General features: G+C 46.6%; 1 protein-coding gene across 1 annotated transcript in view; it reads right to left on the bottom strand.

The window, feature by feature from the left end:
- LOC137333431 (polycystin-1-like protein 2) overlaps nucleotides 1-14256 on the bottom strand; it is a 119269-nt gene that overhangs the window by 81466 nt on the left and 23547 nt on the right. Inside the window, exon 8 of the mRNA XM_067997581.1 lies at nucleotides 3560-3663. Coding sequence (XP_067853682.1) covers nucleotides 3560-3663 — 104 coding nt within the window. The remainder of the gene's footprint in view (nucleotides 1-3559; nucleotides 3664-14256) is intronic.

Consider the following 14256-nt stretch of genomic DNA (forward strand, 5'->3'; position numbering starts at 1 on the left):
CCACCACTGATGCCACCCATTGTGTCACTGCAGAGTGGGTGTAGGTGTATTTGCAGGGCTCTTCTGCGCAGACGACTGAGAGACATCGGCGATGTCCCCGGTTGCACCCTGGAAGGCTGCGGAGGAGAAGTTCGGGAGGGCAGTGGTGACTTTGACAGCGACAGGTAGGAAGATGGTGCACGGGCCAGCCAGGAGCAGCTCGGCATGAAAGAGGCTGCAGATGTCCACGGCTACATGCCGAGTGACTCTGAGCCTCCATGTGCACTGCTGCTCAGAGAGGTCCAGGAGGCTGAGCCTCGGTCTGTGGACCCTGTGGCGAGGGTAGTGCCCTCTGCGACGCATCTCTCTCTGCGGTAGCCCTCCCTCCTGCTGTACAGGTGGATGTGTCACAGCACTCTGTTGTGGAGCTCCACGTGTCAGAGGTGGACGGCGTTGATGGCGAGGCTGGTGATGCTGTTCACCCTCCGAGGAGGTCATGACTGCAGCTACGGCGGCCCCCATCCGGAAGATGTACATCTGAGGGGGTCCGCAAGGTAGGTACATGTCTCCGGACCCCGGGGTAAGTGTGCAGGTTGGTGACTTTGACCGTCAGGAGGAGGGTGGTGGAGGCCAAACTTTGTCCCAAGTGACAGAGTGGCCTCCTGCAATGGGTGAGGGTCTCCCCCCCACACCTGTCAAATGGACCTTTGCAGCTGCCACAGGCTGACAGCTGCAACACGTCCATTCGATCTGGGAGTGTTTCCCCCAGTGTGGGAAACAGTCCCATGTTGATCCAAAATCACACACAGTCCCTTAATCAGGTCAGTTAATGACCTGAAATAGCTACATAAATACTCTCAAGTGGCATCCCGCTGGCTTTAATTGCCTGCGGGATTCCCACCAGCGGGGGCTGCGCGCGCACGCCGGCGCGTCAGCGGGGAACCCGGAAGTGGGCGGGATCGAGGCGGGATCCGGTCGGGATCCTGGATTTCCCGATTTTCGAGGCCCCCCCCGCCGAGAACGCACCCGATAGCGGGTGCTAAAATCGGGCCCTTTAACTCTGAAGAATGAAAAACTGCCCCAATTATACATTAGTATCTATAAAGAATTGACTGCACTTCTGCAGCTGTGGTGTAAATGGGAATGTGGCTAGATTTCAAATTACTTTCTAAATCTCTTGAAATGACTTTAAGTAAGGAGAACGGTAGCCAAGTGGTTATGGTACTGGACTAGCACCCATAGCAAGCTGTGAAATTGAATTCAATAAAGCCGGTAATTTGTGGCCAACAGCCAGAAAAACGACCAAGAAAAAGCTGCTGGATTTTTGTAAAATCCCAACTGGTTCACTAATGTCCTTCAGGGGAGGGAACCTATCATCCCTACTCAGTCTGGCCTACGTGTGACCTTGGTCCCACAATATGTGGTTGACTTAATGCCCCTGTAGTGGCCCCCACCACCTTCTTAGGCAAAAAATGCCGACATCCAGAAAACTAATTTTTTAAAACTTCCTGATATCAATTGCCAAATATCAATTGTCTGTTCTGTAGAATTAATCTTATATTGAGATATCCAGAAATCTTTTTCAGCAATATGCACTTCATTACCAAATATCTTCCATTTTATGTCTATAAATAAATTGTAGATATAATTGACTCCCCTCTATAATGCTCTCCTCTGGTCCGATACAAAGGCTTGAGATATGCTGGAGAGAAAGTATGGTTTTCTAGCAGGAAACCACCTATAAGTCATGTGTGGGATACAGAGGGCATGTCATGGTCATCAGTCTGATAATGATAAGTGCCAAGGACTGGATTAATATCGTTAAAGAGGGCGGAAAGCAGGGGCGAGGTGCTGGATTTCCTGCCCGCGAGTTGCTGTGGGAGACCTGGTCAATTTTTAATGGAGGGGCCTCATTACCATTTCGCCACCCAGCTGTTTGCCTGAACACCCAAAACAGGCGTAAAGAGGCAGCTGGCCAACTGCCACCCTGTGAAGATTGGGCAGCCCAGGTGGATTCCGCGGGTAGGAAGAGGAGAGGGCCCGGGGTGGCAGAGGCCTAAACTTTCCTTGTGGAGCCCAGGAGAGCATGTCATCCAAAATCAGAAAATTCAGCAAGGATTTAATTTACGTAAATATTCCATTTAAAGGAGGCACATGCATGCCTGCAACATGGCCTCCTTCTAACCCCAAAAATCGCACGTCACAAAATTGTTTGCAAAGTTTTGGGCAGACAAGGTTGGAGGCCTAATTCTTTTGGCCTGTGACGGCCATCAGCAAGGTTTCAGACTGCTGGCAGAGTCTCGTAAAATGGATACAGTAATTTACCTTGAAAATTAAACTTAGACTTACACACAGCGTCAGCCTACTTAAATTGGCGATTGAATTAATATTTGGTAAGGAAGAGATCACTGATACCCCAATCAGCCTACTGTTTATATTCACACAAATGCCTCAGAACATCTGATCTTTGGAGTTCTCCTGTGCCTGTTTAATATTTTTCATCTGGTTATATTTAAAATATTATTTTACATTTTAACTTTAAAATCATCTTTGGATTCTATTTAATTCTTGAAATGTTCTGATGTAAAATTAGCATCATTGAGCACATGAGGCTCATGGGGATTCAAAACTTTACTTTACACTTCATCAAATGCAAAATTTGAATTTCAACTCTTTCATTAACTTTTAATGGACTAGCTTCAAGTTTAATGAGCTGTTAAAGCTTTTTTTCTTAAAAAAGTAGCATTTATCTTATGGGCTATATATATCTTCCAAATCTGAATAGAAGAAATTTAGAAACTTCCGAATAGATCCCAGCTGGAATTCATCTCTATTTTCCATATATTCTAAAAAGATGCACTGCAACTTTTACACACTAAAGCTAATTTCAGCAGCAGGTACCTGATACATTTTTTATGCTGTTGGGTGCAGAGGCCTGAGGACACACCTGAGGTGCCTACCACATTCCATGGTGGCGGCCCCATTCATTGAGGTTCCGTCTACAATGCAACTGGAGTACATGAGGAGTGCTTCATTTGGAACAAGCAGTGAAGAAGAAGCCCCAAGTTAAAAAATTTAAATGCCCTGCCTGATACCCCCGTGACACCCCTGGCCCACCCCCCACCCCCGATTCTCCCTATTCCTGTTGGAAAATCCTGGTGGTACGCCACGCATACATCAGCCAGCGGCCCCTGACTGGCTGCTGCTCCTCGAAATTCCAGCGCATTGTGTGCTACACACTGGAAGCATTTTTCAAATGACTGAGCTGACTTTATATTAGCGAGATCATCTCATTCCTCCACAAACATACCGAATGCTTGAACAGCACCAGTGCTGTGTAGGGTAGGGATCCCATTATTTCCCCCACTCTCTTGGACCCTCTGTCTGTTTCTCTCTAAGATCACTATGTATAGCAACATCATAAATGCATTCAAAAAGAATGTAGTTACAATGTTGCTATAGTAATCAGAGTAATTCTTCCCTTATATGTCTCTCGGTTTTTCTGTCTATCTTTGTACATGTCACTCATTCCCTTCCCAAACACAAGAAAAAAAAATCAATTTTATTCTACACTGTTTACCTGCATGAGTTCGTCCTCAGGAAGGTCGCTGAAAAAGTCCTCAGAATTTGGAAGGTTTTGCAGTAACCTTTCTGTTGCATCTACGTCTGGCCTTGAGCATCTACCTGTACAAATTTTTAAATCCTGTAAAAACAAAATAGTTAACTTTAGTGGTCTTGCAACTGTAGCTGATTTTTGGTGTGATCTTGAAGAAAATGTACAATACATCATGCTCCTCAGCAATTTTGTATTTAAAGCAATACTATATAGCCACACTATAAATTCCTTAAACTATTCATAAGCTTATCAGATTTGTGGAAGAGCTAATTGGCAACTGGGTCATCAGTAGAAGTGAGGGGATTCCCACACCCAGTATATCATTCTATAAGGTTTACTAATTCTACTTTATAATTTTTGGCATTACAAAAGTAAATAAAATTTCTACAGATGTAACATGAAAGAAAAAATGTGTGAATTTTTAAAGCTGGTAAAGTCTTTCTGTCTTTCGTTTTTCTCTCCCTCTGCTGTTCTCCTCTGGGTATAGGGGGCTGCTGGCACTGCTTCCTTGGGGAAGAGAAGCCTCCGCCAGCGCAATGTCTGCTGAAGTGAGGCATGTTACCTCCTACTGCAGATGTGGGGGTACCAGCGTCGACAGGAGGCCAGAGATCCTGACCTGCCTGGCATCGCCCTGCAGTTCCTCTTCGTTCTACGGACTTGTCGGCTTGGAGGATCCCTATTGCCCAAACCTCTGATGCCAATAAAGGAATCTCAGAGCAAATAAATAATAAGCACAACTCGCACAAAGGCTCATGAAAGCCCAAATGCCAGCTGAAAAAAAAACACACAAAATAAAAATACAAGAGCCGGAATCAGGGCTACTGAGCACTTGTAAAAAGAGGGAAGGGTTGGAATTTAAAGATTTGCATCTACATAAAGGCAAGTGACTACATGGAGAGGGGGGGAGGGAAGGGGAGGGGAGGGGATAATAAAATCTGGCTATCCAAGGGTAGTGTTGGGCAAAAGAAGTGGTTGGCAAAAAAACAGTAGATGTTCAAACAAATGTGGAGGCAGGAAATCAAGTCTGTCGGCAAGTGATGGAGTGGCTGGCACAACACCCAAACACCCTGTTTGATGGTTGGCGGAGTTGAGGTGCTGCTGCATTTTGTGGGTTCAAGGTGGGTCGCCCTGTTTGGCGCTCCAGGGCAGCCATCCTAGAGGACAGCAGTGCAGCATGCCTAGCAGGTCAACGCTGTATACAGTGTCACAGGACCTTGGAACAAGCGCAAAAGAAAGTAGAAGGCCTTAAGAAAGCTCCCATGGTAAGGCTGGACAACAGTACCACAATGGGCACCTCAGTGAGAATTCTCCTGTATCTTTACTTTTTGGACAAAGAGAAGGAGCAACAGAGGAATGCCAGTCTGGTGAGGCAGCACTTGAGGCGTCACCAATCCATTGGTAGACTTACACCAGAATATACAGATAGAGGCACCCATACCTGCATTTGTCTAAGGAGCAGTACCTGCTGAGGCCTCACTTTACAAAGGAAGCCATCACTGAGTTATGCCACATATTACTGCATACTGCACAACTTTGCCACGTAAAGAGATCGAGTTGTGGAACCCCTGGTGTAGGAAGGCTGACACAGGTAGCAAGGGGAACAGCAAGAATAGCAACAGCCTAAAGAGTGTGCGGAGGATAGCTTATTGTGGGTTGCTGGAGGAAGTTGTCCCACTCTTGTACTTGATCTTCTCTTAACTTCAACATCTGGTCACTACAATAACAATCCTGCCCCTGAAAATCCATGGATTGTGACTTTGGAGTTACACTGGGCTTGTGTTCATCAGCGTCCTCCAGCACTGACCACCAACCCCCCCACCCCCCCCCCCGTCAAAGTTTGTACGGCCAGCAGGAGGGGACCTCATTTGCAAGGGGCCAGCGAGAACCCACGCCACTATAGGTGCGATTCCAATACCTGCCTGGCCCATACAGCCAAAAAACCCTGTCTGACTCCCGAGTCCTTCCTCGGTCTTTGTGTAAGAAGGTTAATGCAAATTGTTTTTAAAGAGCCATATCTCTTCTTCAGGTGTCCAATCCACTACCTCACCTGTATCCTCCTTCACCACAATGGGAAGAGAAGCCATTGCAGGTGATTTTCTGGCTACAACTGGATAGATAAGAATGGAACCAGGCGAGTGCAGTCCTACCCAGCTGGACGACAGAGGACAGGCATTGAAGGATGGTGCGGTCAACCGTGTCAAAGGCTGCAGACAGGTCAAGAAGAATGAGGAGGGATAGTTCACCATCGTCACAGTCACATAGGATGTCATTTGTGACTTTGATAAGGGTCGTTTCAAAACTGTGGCGGGGCAGAAACCCGATTGTAGGGATTCAAACATGGAGTTGCGGGAAAGATGGGCACGGATTTCTGAGGCGACAACACATTCAAGGACTTTGGAGAGGAAAGGGAGGTTGGAGATGGGGCAGTAGTTTGCAAGGACAGAGGGGCCAAGGGTTGGTTTTTTGAGGAGGGGGTGATGAGGGAAGATTTAAAGCGGAGGGGGACAGTACCTGAGGAGAGGGAACCGTTAACAGTGTCAGCTAACATGGGGGCCAGGAAATGAAGGTGGGTGGTCAGCAGTTTAGTTGGAATAGGGACAAGGGAGCAGGAGGTGGGCCTCATGGTCAAGATGAGCTCAGAGAGGGCACGAGGGGTGATAGGAAAGAAACTAGAGAAAGATGTGAGTTTAGGGGTAGGGCAGGGGGGAACCGTAGGGGAAGTTTGGCTTGGGGGGCTAGGGAAGGCAAGGAAGTGTCAGAGGCAGCTGAACGGATAGTCTCAATATTAATGAGAGTAAACTAGCAGGGAACATAAAAACTGACTGTAAAAACATCTACAAATATGTCAAGATAAAAAGATTAGTGAAGACAAATGTAAGTCCCTTACAGTCAGAAATGGGGGGAATTATAATGGGGAACAAAGAAATGGCAGAACAATTAAACACATACTTTGGTTCTGTCTTCACAAAGGAGGACACAAATAACCTCCCGGAAATGTTAGGGAACCAAGGGTCCAGTGAGAGGGAGGAACTGAAGGAAACCAGTATTAGTAATAAAATAGTGCTGGGGAAATTAATGGGGCTAAAGGCTGACAAATCCCCAGGGCCTGATAATCTACATCCCAGAGTACTAAAGGAAGTGGCCCTGGAAATAATGGATGCATTGGTGATCATCTTCCAAAATTCTATAGACTCTGGAACAGTTCCTACAGATTGGAGGGTGGCAAATGTAACTCCACTATTTAAAAAAGGAGGGAGAGAAAAAACAGGGAATTACAAACCAGTTAGCCTAAAATCAGTAGTGGGAAAAATGCTAGAGTCTATTATAAAAGATGTGATAACAGAACACTTAGAGGGCATTAACGGGATTGGACAAAGTCAGCATGGGTTTATGAAAGGGAAATCATGCTTAACAAATCTGCTGGAGTTTTTTGAGGATGTAACTAGTAGAATAGATAGGGGAGAACCAGTGGATGTGGTGTATTTGGATTTTCAGAAGGCTTTTGATAAGGTCCCACACAAGAGGTTAGTGTGCAAAATTAAAGCACATGGGACTGGGGGGAATATCCTGGCATGGATTGAGAATTGGTTGACAGACAGGAAACAGAGAGTAGGAATAAACGGGTCCTTTTCCGGGTGGCAGGCAGTGATTAGTGGGATACTGCAAGAATCAGTGCTTGGGCCCCAGCTATTCACAATATATATCGATGATTTGGATGAGGGAACTAAATGTAACATTTCTAAGTTTGCAGATGACACAAAGCTGGGGTGGAATGTGAGCTGTGAGGAGGATGCAAAGAGGCTCCAATGTGATTTAGACAAGTTGGGTGAGTGGGCAAGAACATGGCAGATGCAGTATAACGTGGATAAATGTGAGGTTATCCACTTTGGTTGTAAAAACAGAAAGGCAGATTATTATCTGAATGGTGATAGATTGGGAAAAGGGGAGGTGCAACGAGACCTGGGTGTCCTTGTACACCAGTCGCTGAAAGCGAGCATTCAGGTGCAGCAAGCAGTTAGGAAGGCGAATGGTATGTTGGCCTTCATTGCAAGAGGATTTGAGTACATGAGCAGGGATGTCTTACTGCAGTTATACAGGGCCTTGGTGAGACCACATCTGGAGTATTGTGTGCAGTTTTGGTCTCCTTATCTGAGGAGGGATGTCCTTGCCATGAAGGGAGTGCAACGAAGGTTTACCAGACTGATTCCTGGGATGGCAGGACTGACGTATGAGGAGAGATTGGGTCGACTAGGCTTATATTCACTAGAGTTTTGAAGAATGAGAGGTGATCTCATCGAAACATATAAAATTCTAACAGGACTAGACAGACTAGATGCAGGGAGGATGTTCCCGATGGCTGGGGAGTCCAGAACCAGGGGTCACAGTCTCAGGATATGGGGTATGCCATTTAGAACCTAGATGAGGAGAAATTTCTTCACTCAGAGGGTGGTGAACCTGTGGAATTCTCTACCACAGAAGTCAGTGGAGGCCAATTCATTAGATGTATTCAAGAAGGAGATAGATATATTTCTTTATGCTAAAGGGATCAAGGGAAACGGGAAAATCGGGAACAGGGTACTGAGTTAGACGATCAGCCATGATCATTTTGAATGGCGGAGCAGGCCCGAAGGGCTGAATGGCCTTCTCTTGCTCCTATTTTCTATGTTTCTATGACAAAGAAGGCCGTGAGCTCCTGGCACTTTTCGTTGGAGGTGAGGATGGAGAGAGCAGACGAGAGGGGTTTAAGAAGACGGGTTTGTAGTGGAGAAGAGAAGCCGGGGGTTATCTTTGCATTCCAGGATGATCCTAGAATATTGAGCAGTTTTGGCAGAGGAGAGAAGGACCCGATAGTGCTTTATGTGGTCCAGCCATATCTAGCGATGAATGGCTAAACCAATTGTCTGCCATAAACGTTCAAGTCTGTGTCCCTTGGACTTAAGGGAGTGGAGATGAGGGCGATAGAACCATAGAACCATAGAAAAGATAGAGCACAGAAGGGGGCCATTCAGCCCATCGTGTCTGACTCGAAGAACAACCGTACCGGGGGAATGACCAGGGTGAGAGAGAGTAATGGTTTTAATGGGGATAATGGCATCAAAGGTGGAGATGAGGGTGTGATTCAGCAGCTGCTGAAATATCGTGGTGAATGGCGGGCCAAAGGCTAGACAGTTGGGAGTTTGAAAGTGCCGTTGTAAGTGACTTGGGGGGAGAGTTTTTTTCCAGGGGTGGTCACAGAAGGAAGTGGAATTGGGAGGGGGAAGGGGGATGTGGGTGGAGAGGGATACATGGAAGTGATCAGAGATGGCCTTATCCGTGATTGACATGATGGAAGAGGCCAAGTGAATATGGGTAGGGGAGTTTGTATGGAGGGAGAGATTAGACATAGAAACATAGAAAATAGGAGCAAGAGTAGGCCATTCGGCCCTTCGGGTCTGCTCCGCCATTCAAAATGATCATGGCTGATCGTCTAACTCAGTGCCCTGTTCCCGCTTTTTCTTAAGGGAGGATAGGTGGGCAGTGAACTCAGAGGAGAGCGAGCATGATGAGTTGAGATGGAGGTTGAAATCATCGAGGATGAGAAGTCGCTCGGTGCAGAAGCTGAGGGAGGAAAGCAGTGAAGATATCTCAGTAAGAAACTTGGCGTGGTACTTGGGTGGGCGGTGTGGAACGAGGACTTTAAAGGAGAAGAGACAGGGGTGGAACAAAGTGAGATGCTCAAAGGAAGAGAAGGTGCCAGAGGAGTAGAGGGACAGAGCAAGGTGTAATTTAGTGATAAGGGCCACATCGCCACCGCGGAGGTCTGGGCGGGGCAAGTGGTGGAAGATACAGCCAGGCGGGGAGGCTGCATTAAGGGGGAACGTATCATCACCCGTCAGCCAGGTTTCCGTCAAGGCCATGATGTCAATGCAATCATCCACAATGGATGGCAAGGGCCTTATTCACAAGTGAACGGACATGCGAGGGAGATGCGGAGAGGGACGATGATAGCTGATCCACTGGCAGAGTCCACAGGGTCAGCACTGGGAGGGGTGAGTGGGATAGGAAGGAGATTGGCAAGATTAGCCCCCAGCAGGCGCGCTGGGCAGGAAGGTTGGTGAGAGAGTAGAATGGGACAGTTGGGGTTGCTGCTTGTAAGGTGGCAGTGATGAGTGCCTCGATGGGCCCTTCGGAGGATGCCAAGGGGAAGGGGAACAGAGGGAAGCTGTAGGCTTATCTAAGAGGGACTCAAGCCTGGGAGGGTAGGCTGTGAGTAGGAAGGTCAAGGAGTGCTGAAGGGTTGGGGTAGGGATTTGGGGGGGGCAGAGTACCTGAGAGGGGAGAAATGAAAGGAGGCACGGTGACAGAAAAGAGAAGCCTGGGGGTGTTAAAGAGAAAAAAAGAAAAACAGGGAAATACAAGGCCAATCAGGGACTCCTGGAGTCAGTGAGGACCCAGCATAACCAAGGCCCTGTCTTTTTCTGGGCTGAGATAGCCCTTGTCTCATGTTAGCCAAATCCTAAGAATGATCTCATGTGTTGCTGCATGGACAAGCTGGCCCACATGTCATCATGAGAGACAACATCATCATTCATGTTCATTCCTGCCATGGCACTAATACAGGGCTCAGTCTGGCTACCGACCTGTGGGGAAGAAGACCATATGGTCTCAATGGGATCAACAAAGCCCCATGCAATGCTCATATGCAACCCATCCCCAATCCTTTGCCACCCGGAAAAGAACTTTGCCTAGTCTGGCACCTAGGCCTCTTTGGCAGCAATTTGAGCATACATAGGAAGAATCCATAGGAAGAATCCATAGGAAGAATCCATAGGATGCCATAGATGCCTCCACTGCAGATGCCCTTGCAGTTGCCACAAACTCCATGGTGGACTGCAGGGTTGAAAATCCATCTTCTAATGTATTGCAAATACTACTAATGAACTCCTCTCTGCATGGTTCTCTGGGGACACTGAATCACCCATAGAATATCAACCAATAATTATTAACCAACCAACCACAAAACTGTATCTGACAGATGATTAATTATCTATTGTACCCCAATGAATACACTTGGTTTTGTAACTAAAAATGTGGTAAGCTATAATTACTTACTTCAGGTAACGTTCTTTTTCTTTTGGCATTATTACTTATATTTTGTGAATCTGTAAAAGATACAAGTCCTTTTAATTAGATAGGGTTAATGTTTTAATAATATAATATTCCAGGGCAATTTTGAAATTTATGTCTTATTCTTCAGACCTGAACATTGAGCAAGTGGAAAGTAGGCAGTGGTGCCTTTGAATTTCTGCTTGTGATTTATGCAAACACTTGTGGCTTGTTAAGTGAAATTCATTAATTTTTTTTAAAGCTGAGACGTCTGCTGTTGTTTTCAAATTTTACCGACATCAGCAGGTTGAGATGCTTAAAATCTAATCTTTTACTTGACTTTACACAGTTCATACAGGCGCAATTAGACAACACCTGAAAATGTTCTAAATGTCCAGAAGTGTTACGGGCCAGATTTTGCTCTAAAAATAACGGCGAGTCTAACAGCGCTCACTGTTATTTCAGTGCGAATCAGACAGCAACTTCCGGCAACTGCATATGCGCAGTTAAATGTGGAAATCCGGACATTGCTGTTCCAGATACCTTGCTCCACCAGAAGCTTCGCGGGAAGGAGATCTCGCCGGCTGTCTCACTGTTAAAATGAATGCAACAACGCAAAGTTCCTGCACTGCCCTGATGGAACCAAAGTAATCTCGCCAGAAAAAGGTACATCAAGCTTTTTTAGTCCAACCAAAATTTTAACAGCATGGTAAGTCTTAATGACTGCCAAACAACTGTTGTACAATTTTGGTTTCCTTACCTAAGAAAGGATATACGTGCCATAGAGGGAGTGCAACGAAGGTTCACCAGACTGATTCCTGAGATGGCAGGATTGTGGTATGAGGAAAGATTGAGTAGACTAGGTCTGTATTCCCTAGAGTTTAGAAGAATGAGAGGTGATCTCATTGAAACATACAAAATTCTTACAGGGCTCGACAGGGTAGATGCAAGGAGGATGTTTCCCTTGGTTGAGGAATCTAGAACCAGGGGTCACAGTCTCAGAATAAGCCCCTTGCAATGCTCATACGCAACCCATCCCCAATCCTTTGCCACCCGGAAAAGAACTATGCCTAGTCTGGCACCTAGGCCTCTTTGGCAGCAATTTGAGCATACATAGGAAGAATATATAGGAAGAATACATAGGAAGAATCCATAGGATGCCATAGATGCCTCCATTTAGGACTGAGATGAAGAGAAATTTCTTCAATCAGAAGGTGGTGAATCTTTGGAATTCTCTACCCCAGAGGGCTGTGGAGGCTCAGTCATTGAGTACATTCAAAACAGAGATCGATAGATTTCTAGATATTAAAGGCATCAAGGGATATGGGGATAGTGCAGGAAAATGGTGTTGAGGTAGAAGATCAGTCATGATCTTGTTGAATAGCGGAGCAGGCTCGAGGGGCCGGATGGCCTACTCCTGCTCCTATTTCTTAAACAACCTCTCTGGCACTGAAAATTTACTTTTACATTCCATCACATTTTAATTATTGTTGGACATTTAAAAAAATACATACTTTTTTTTACTTTTTCTTTCTGTCTCTTTTATCTCTGTCTTTTAATTCAATATTTCTTACCCTCTCTTTATTTTACTTTTTGTAACTGATTTTACATTGAATTTACTATTCTAACTTACATGTCCTGGTTCTGTATCTGCGTTGCTTATTAACACAGCAGCTTGCCCCATTCACACATGTCCCAGATGCCCAGGAGAGAACGCTGTGCTGGATTGAGGATCCGATAAGAGGAACTTGCAGTGCAATAGCCCATGAAAAGTCTATGGGCAAGTCCAAGTCTGGCGCCATTCAATCGCCGCTCAGAGCACAATCCGGCCCTATGACTCTCATTACTAAAGCCTGTGTGTCCAGCATATTCCTACTAAGAGAGCGCAAATGTATACAGTCACGTCTACTGCCAGCACTATGGTGGCAATAACACATTCTGGTATTGCCACCGACATGATGTGGGAGGACAATACTCACCCAACCTTTTGTCTGGGATGTGTAATTTGATCCAGTCTGCTGCAGAGTAATTCAAGTTCTATGGAATGTGTAATTTGATACAGTCATTATCAGGCAGGCTACAGAGTTCAGTCAAGGCAAAGTACTAACACTACTGATTTCAGAGAACAGACAGTGCTAACACTACCGAGTTCAGACAAGGCACAGCGCTACCACTGAGTTCAGAGAATGCACAGCACTGACACTACCGAGTTCAGAGAACACACAGCGCTGACACTACCGAGTTCCGAGAACGCACAGCACTGACACTACCGAGTTCAGAGAACAGACAGCGCTGACATTACCGAGTTCAGAGAACGCACAGCGCTGACACTACCGAGTTCAGAGAACAGACAGCGCTGACATTACCAAGTTCAGAGAACGCACAGCGCTGACACTACCGAGTTCAGAGAACGCGCAGCACTGACACTACCGAGTTCAGAGAACAGACAGTGCTGACATTACCGAGTTCAGAGAATGCACAGCGCTGACACTACCGAGTTCAGAGAACACGCAGCACTGACACTACCGAGTTCAGAGAACAGACAGTGCTGACATTACCGAGTTCAGAGAATGCACAGCGCTGACACTACCGAGTTCAGAGAATGCACAGCGCTGACACTACCAAGTTCAGAGAACGCACAGCGCTGACACTACCGAGTTCAGAGAACTCACAGCACTGATACTACCGAGTTCAAAGAACACACAGCGCTGACACTACCGAGTTCAGAGAACACACAGTGCTGACACTACCGAGTTCAGAGAACAGACAGCGCTGACACTACCGAGTTCAGAGAACAGACAGCGCTGACATTACCGAGTTCAGAGAACGCGCAGCGCTGACACTACCGAGTTCAGAGAACAGACAGCGCTGACACTACCGAGTTCAGAGGACACACAGCGCTGACACTACCGAGTTCAGAGAACACACAGTGCTGACATTACCGAGTTCAGAGAACGCACAGCACTGACATTACCGAGTTCAGAGAACGCACAGCGCTGACATTACCGAGTTCAGAGGACAGCACTGACACTACCGAGTTCAGAGGACAGCACTGACACTATCAGGTTCAGAGAATGCACAGCGCTGACACTGCTATGTTCAGAGAACGCACAGCGCTGACACTCCTGAATTCAGATAGGAAGGTGTGAAGCCATGGGGGGATTTCAACATGAGGATGAGAATTTTAAAATCAAGGTGTTTGTGGACCGGGAGCCAATGTAGGTCAGCAGGCACAGGGGCGACGGGTGAACGGGACTTGCTGCGAGTTAGGATATGTGCAGCAGAGTTTTGGATGAGCTCAAGTATATTGAGGGTGGAAGATGGGAGGCCAGCCAGGAGAGCATTGGAATAGTCAAGTCTAGAGGTAATAAAGGTATGGATGAGGGTTTCAGCAGCAGATGAGCTGAGGCAGGAGCGGAGACGGGTGATGTTACAGAGGTGGAATTAGATGGTCTTGGTGATGGAGCGGATAAGTGGTCAGAAGCTCAACTCAGAGTCAAATAGAACACCAAGGTTGTGACGGTCTGGTTCAGCCTCATTCAGTGGCCAGGGAGATGGATGGAGTCGGTGGCTAG

This window comes from Heptranchias perlo, chromosome 16 (assembly GCF_035084215.1).
Source record: "Heptranchias perlo isolate sHepPer1 chromosome 16, sHepPer1.hap1, whole genome shotgun sequence".
Classification (NCBI taxonomy): domain Eukaryota; kingdom Metazoa; phylum Chordata; class Chondrichthyes; order Hexanchiformes; family Hexanchidae; genus Heptranchias; species Heptranchias perlo.